Source organism: Haliaeetus leucocephalus, unplaced genomic scaffold (assembly GCF_000737465.1).
Source record: "Haliaeetus leucocephalus isolate CR32 unplaced genomic scaffold, Haliaeetus_leucocephalus-4.0 Scaffold377, whole genome shotgun sequence".
In the NCBI taxonomy this organism is placed as follows: domain Eukaryota; kingdom Metazoa; phylum Chordata; class Aves; order Accipitriformes; family Accipitridae; genus Haliaeetus; species Haliaeetus leucocephalus.
Genome location: NW_010972813.1, coordinates 27,819 through 34,199, shown reverse-complemented (window position 1 = coordinate 34,199; position 6,381 = coordinate 27,819). Strand labels below are relative to the sequence as shown.

The window sequence follows — 6,381 nt, the reverse complement described above, 5'->3', positions numbered from 1 at the left end:
GGACTGCCTCCTTCAGCAAAACCAGCCTACGCGCGGTAGTGCTTCAGCACGGAAGATCACAGACCCTCCTAGGTCAAACTCTATAGTGGACACCATGCACCAGCTCTTTGCCACCAAATCATTCCTCACAAACAAGCAGCAGCTTTTCTTCAGAAGTTGAACAGCCTGATAGAAGGCCATGAACAGCCAAATGCTAGCTGCTCCAAGTGAAGGGCTGATTTACTATTAATGCCAGACTGGGAATTCGCTTTGCAATATGGATGGTCATTTATTTATTTTATCATGACACATAAAATGCTAAGGCTGCAACATCAAAATATGGTGTCACTTATAAAATACCAGTATTATTAATGCGGTGGTAAGATACTGTTAACATTTACAGAGACGTGTATAATAATTCGATAGTCTTGCCTAATGGTTTGCTCCAGTGACAAAACACCCTGGCAAGCAGATGATGGATGGAATACAGTGCCTATTTATTATCATGGTTCTTCCTCCTTGATTACTGAATGGCCAGAATGATATCAATAATTGTTGCTGAATCTAATCCTTTTGAATATGGCATAGGTCCTTTACTTTTACAGTATGTGTCAGAATAAAAGAGAAGCATCTGAAAAACAAAGAGACAGCATTTCCTTACAAAATGAGATGAAAAAATAAAACAATATACATGGAAATTTCAAGTGTTTCTTTTTATATTTAAAGCTCTTATTTCAATATACTGTATTTAAACATTCTTAAATAATCATTCTGTACCTTTGATTTTCTGTTTCATCTTTGGAAACAAATAGAGTAATCTCACTATAAATGTGTGCAAATAGAAAATATATAAATATATTTAAAGCCCATGTCATAAAAAGGTGGTCTCAGAATTGTCATTTTTACAATAATCAGCTGGGGTCCCTTTCATTTTGTCCTGCAAGTTATTTGAGCTCTGTTCTTTTAAGCCTTTGAAGTCCACATGCAAAGAAGAGCCAAGCACACACATACTGTCCTGTGTTTCATTTTGTAAACTGCTGGATGACACCTGTAAAACAGTCCCAATGCGACTGAACAGCGGAGTTGATGTGATCCACTTCAACAAACTGAAGTCTGCTTGGTCGACTGCTGAGCTCCATGTGAATGTTGCTCCCACAGGCAACGACTCCATCTCTGAAGTGCCGTGTCTGACTTCATGAAATCCTGTGGACCTTTCCAGACTACTTGCTGATGAGGGGAGTTTGTTTTCCCCATACAGCACAGCACCCTCAGGAGAGGCAGCCACTGTCTGATCCGTTGTATGTTCTGCCTTTGGGTGCTCTTGGAAAAGTGACTCACTTGTCTGAGGAGATGTTGGCAAAGGTGTGCTTTGGTTACAAGCCTTATAGCAATCACTAGCATTTGAGCCAAGGCTTGGTGAGAAGCTGTCTGCAAAGGATTGTGTCTGACGTATTGTTTCCTTTACATTCAACTTGGTCAGAAGCTGGGTGCGACTCTGTGGGGATAGTTTACTCAACTGGCGTCCAAGCTGCAGCTGGGTTGGGAATAGTGTTCCCTGAAGGGTTCTGTACAGAAATCTGCAAGAGGAGAATGTGCACGTGAAAAGAACTGAAAGAAGGAAGTAGCCAAGATATTATTAAGAGAAAATATCCAAGACAAAAGTACAACACAAAAATAAGAGAGGTTTATGTGCCTGCCTTATGTTTGACACAAGAAAGCTTGCAGAGGAAAAGCTCTGAATGCTGTGCTAATATTTTGATTAATAACAAGCAGCTTAATAGATCTGCAGCTTTAGCCAGTGATCCACCTTGTGGTTACACATGGTCTTTCATTCTTCCTGATGAGCAATCAAAGGCAACGGGAATCAATCTGCAGAGCAGGCCTCTTACATCCGTAATAGGCAAGTAAGTCCACAATACACTATCAGAATTTCTGTACTATGCATGCTATGGGAGGATGGGTTGAATCTGGAAGCATCGCAGAAAACCTCACAGGGTAGCAAATATCTGCATGGCCATGAGGTTTGACCCACAGTCTACAATCATCCCTCTCCTGTGGTCTATGGCCAGGACCTGTGGCCTGTTCCTGTGGTCAGGAGCACAGAAGAGGTTAGGCAACCTGACTTCATATAATTAGCTGCTGAAAAAAAATTGACTTGGCTGGTAAGGCAAAAAGAAAACAGGGGAGTGGAAAAAAAAAATGCTTCTTGCCCTCCCAGCCATAGGCATAAAGCGCTTTCATATATGAGAAAAGACATGAGAGAAGATACAATACCTGGGCAGCAATGCAACGACTGGTGATATAATGCAAGTGAAATAGAACATAGGGTCTCCCATCAGCCTTTCCATAGTCCAGTAGGGATTGGATGGAGGATGGCATACTGGGCAGGAAGCATTATAAACCAGAGCCACAAAGAAAAATAAAAGGATACTGAAGATGCAAGATGACCAGTGGAGAAAAGTCTAAAACAGAAAACCAACAAAAGAATAATGACTCTTTATATTCTGAGAAATTTGTTGTGATTCTGAATTAAAACTTCTAAATTTCTTGAGCCAAATCCATGCATGGGAAAGAGTTTGGAGCCTTGTATTTTCAAAAATTCTTATTATAGATACAACACTACAAAGCTGTTAGCAGATCACAGTTTAAAACCTTTTTCATGTTTGCTTAAAATGCTTGCTAAATATAGAATGTGCTGAGGAAACGAAACAACCATCTTCTGATTTTGAAGAATGGCACTAAGAAAAGAATTATGCGTATACCAACAAGTTTCTCTGTAGGCTGTGGGTACCTTACCCAAGTTTTGGTTTCAATAGCCAAATGTAGCATGATGGTGAAAAGAGCTATTGTGGTGATGGGAGTTCCCCAGGAGAAGATATCCACATCCGAATCATAGTAAGTCTGTAAAGAAGGAGACCGAATTTAGCCGAAGCTGCCAGTTCTCTTCAAAATGCTTGAAATAGAATGGCTTTTAACTAAACACTTACGAAATAGGGGATGAAGAAGCAAACCAGGCTTTGATACATAGCATCAATCATGTTCATCCAAAACATGTGTGGTTGGTACTCCTGTGGCATAAAAAAAAAAAATCAAGGAAATCAGAGCCTAATGAAAATGCTATTTGCTGGGATAGGTATTTTGAGGGGGATATTCCAATGGGCACTTTTAAGGGCTTTTGCAAATAGCTTCACAGCTTTGCCCATCAGTTAGATACCCTCGGGGACAAAGTATGAAGAGTCCACTTGCAAGTCACTCTGTTCTGGGAGGACACTTCTGCTGCTTTTTTTTTTTTCCTGGCAGAGGGTGTAATTTGAATCTGACACTCAGGTCAGCAAACATTTGTGAAGGTGCCCGACTTTGTGCACTACAGTTAGACCACTGATTTCAGGAGGAGCAATCTGAGGTGTAAGTACATGAGTAAATGGGTTTTACATTATGTACATACAAGCACAGGGTAGTTATTTGCAAGAGAGAAAACAGAAAATGCACACATACTTAGAAAAGAAGATCCACGACAATGACATTTAGCAGTAATTCATGCAGCAATGTATGCTATGATATAAATACGTATATAAAACATATATATACACACACATATATCTCTGTGTGTGTGCACAAAATTGCTTGCTAAGAAACAACATTAAGCTAACATTTTGTTTTAAAGAAATATACAACTGCAGGGGTATGGATGGTCATATAAAAGACCTAGATATAATGAAAAAGAGTTTGTAAATGGCAAAATATTTATTTAATTTTGGGATAGAGGCTATATCTCCAACCACTGGGTTCATCAGGGCTCCTTCCCTCAATGGAGAATATCACTGCAGCCTAAAAATGGGAATTGAAAGCTGCTTAGAAAGAATTATGGTGTTCTTTGGCCTACTGAAAAAACATGTGGTTAAGCACTGGAACAGGTTGCTCAGAGGGACTGTAGAATCTCCACTGTTGGAGACATTCAAAACTGGACTAGATAAAGACTTGAGTAACCTCATCTAGCTTTGAAGCTGTTTTGACCAGGCATCTGGATCAGATGGCCGCCAGAGCCATCTAAATTATTCTATAATTCTGTAGGCTTTGAATCGGTGATACCTTTTTGAAAGAGATCCTACCTGAAGCAGGATTTTTGGCAAGTTTTTAAAATGCCTTTTTAGGTAACTATTCAGAGAATACGCTCACTAGATTTCAAACAAACTTAGAATGGTTCCTGGGCTTGCCTATGAGAAATAATTGAGCTGCAAACCCAGGAGACTTCTCTCCTCAGTTTGCTAGCTGAAGACAGGCAGACAATTTCCCAATCAGCTTAAGCCATTACAAGGTTATTACCACCTTAAAAATGTGCAAGAAAGGAAGGCATTAATGTTACAGATCTTTAAAGTGGAACAGAAGAAATACAGCAAAATGGAAAAAAACAGCTGGGTGAAAAAGAGAGAATTTGGACTAAAGCACTAAAAATAAGTTGCACTAAAATTCTCCTTTCGTCTTTACAGGACAGTGTCTAGCAACGTCACTAGATGTGTGGGGTACCAAATGCAGGGTGCACAGTTAGAGGCAAAACCCACTCACTGTCTCCTCTCAGAGGGCACAATGTCAAATACTTTTAAGAGAGGCCTTTGCCTTGGAAGCAATGTCTCAATATGGATAGTTTTGCCAAGCAGAAAGATTTTCCCACAGTACACGGTAGGTGTAATTACCAGAAATGGTTTGGCTCGAATCCCTCCTGCAATTCCTTCTGTTTTCATTGTACAATTCAAGCAGATGGGGACAAGGTGTCTTCAATAGACATTTCAGCTGAATCTGTCATCTGCTGGTGACTATCTCCCTCAAAGTCCAAGTCTATCAACCTCCATGCTTACTCCTAAAGCCATCTTTCTCCTCTGCCTGTTTGTAAAGGGCTGGGACCTGAAGTTTTGAGTACATACTATGAGGTTATTCTGTGAAAGTCTGCACTAGTCGACAAGGTATAATCTGCTTTACTTTTGTGGTTATTTGTGAGCCTGGACCATGAGGGAGGAGTTCAGCTTAGGCTGACTTAAAGCATTCAGCTTCTCTCCTGTTACATAGTTCAAAATACAGCTGGGTGGGGTTTTTTTGTTGTTTGTTATAAATGTACTTTTGGCATTTAATACTTTGACTCAGATGAGAAATATCACGAAATAATAATAGTGACTTCTCAGACTGTTTTTATCAGTCATCCACCCTTCGGGAGCAGGGTTGGTTTTCAGCTGAAACTAAAGATGTGTAGGAAAAAAATTACAAAAAGCAAGAAGTTTTTACCTCCATATTCTGTCCGCTTTTATAAAGCTGAGGTACAGTAATTAGCACTTCAGCTGGCACGTCCTTATCCAGCACACCAGTAATCAGTTGTGGAAGAGAAGAGAAGAGTAAATTAAAGAAGATGAGATACCACTGATCAACCATCGATGAGCCAGAGAACCCGCAGTAAAACTGGTACCAGAAGAGAAGGGCCACAAACATCTGAAACAGACCAAGCAATGCTGTAAATATGACAAGATAAGCAGGATCATCATCCCATTGTGTTCTGAAACCATTCTCCTTCCAGTTCTGTAAGGACTTGTCTATGAATGCTAAACACGTGAGCAATCCTTCTAAGGATACCTAGTCTTTAACTCGCTGTTCCTGATGCCCGGACCACTTAGCTAAGCTGCAAACATTTGGCACACCTGCAAGTCTTTGTGCTGCTGGAACCTCAGGCCTCAGGTGTCAGGGATGACTTCACACAAAATTTACTCTCAGTTCAAGTGAAACCCTGAGGTGCAATTTAACTAACTGTAAAAAGCTCTCCCAACCATCATTGACCTCTAGGTATATGAGTACTTGCATTACTATCATAAGAATAAGCATTTCCATAATAATATCCTCTGCTGGCTTGAGATGTTTTGGGAGGTCTACAATACGTAAATGCACAACTTTTCTGCAAGACCAACATGAAACTAGCAGCAGCAAGGGAAGTGAAATTGTAAGGTCTAGCCAAGTTGTCTTAACTAGTCTATCTCTGTGCTTTGAAATTCAGCAAATTTGCAGTGTTCTAAAGATTTCTTAGTCTCGCTTACACTTCAGCTGTATAAGGAAATCAGCTGCGTACACAGCTGCAGTGGGATTGTTCATGTAGTTGGGTTGGAATCACCCAAAAAGGAACAAACCACACAACTCGTTTCTTCTACAGTCTCTGCAGCATGGAGAATCCAGAGGTTCTTAGGGCTCAGGAGAGGTGCTGATCTCACCTGGTGAGGGGGGATTTGAGGCCTAGAAAAAGATGGGCAGCTTCCTAGGGAAGGAAATATATTCCCAGGCTTGGTCCTCCTAAAATCGCAGTTTATATTATTCTTTGTAAAGTGATTAACACTAAACAGAAGGCAGCCAGAAAAACCTTGGCAACTGTCC

General features: G+C 40.4%; 1 protein-coding gene across 1 annotated transcript in view; it reads right to left on the bottom strand.

Moving 5' to 3' along the window:
• Window positions 1–248: 248 nt before the first annotated feature.
• Window positions 249–6,381, bottom strand: part of LOC104835374 (probable phospholipid-transporting ATPase VA) — a gene marked incomplete at its 5' end in the record, with an annotated part of 33,948 nt that continues 27,815 nt past the window's right edge. Inside the window, 5 exons of the mRNA XM_010573323.1 lie at window positions 249–1,556; window positions 2,254–2,441; window positions 2,776–2,880; window positions 2,967–3,047; window positions 5,254–5,454. Coding sequence (XP_010571625.1) covers window positions 851–1,556; window positions 2,254–2,441; window positions 2,776–2,880; window positions 2,967–3,047; window positions 5,254–5,454 — 1,281 coding nt within the window. The remainder of the gene's footprint in view (window positions 1,557–2,253; window positions 2,442–2,775; window positions 2,881–2,966; window positions 3,048–5,253; window positions 5,455–6,381) is intronic.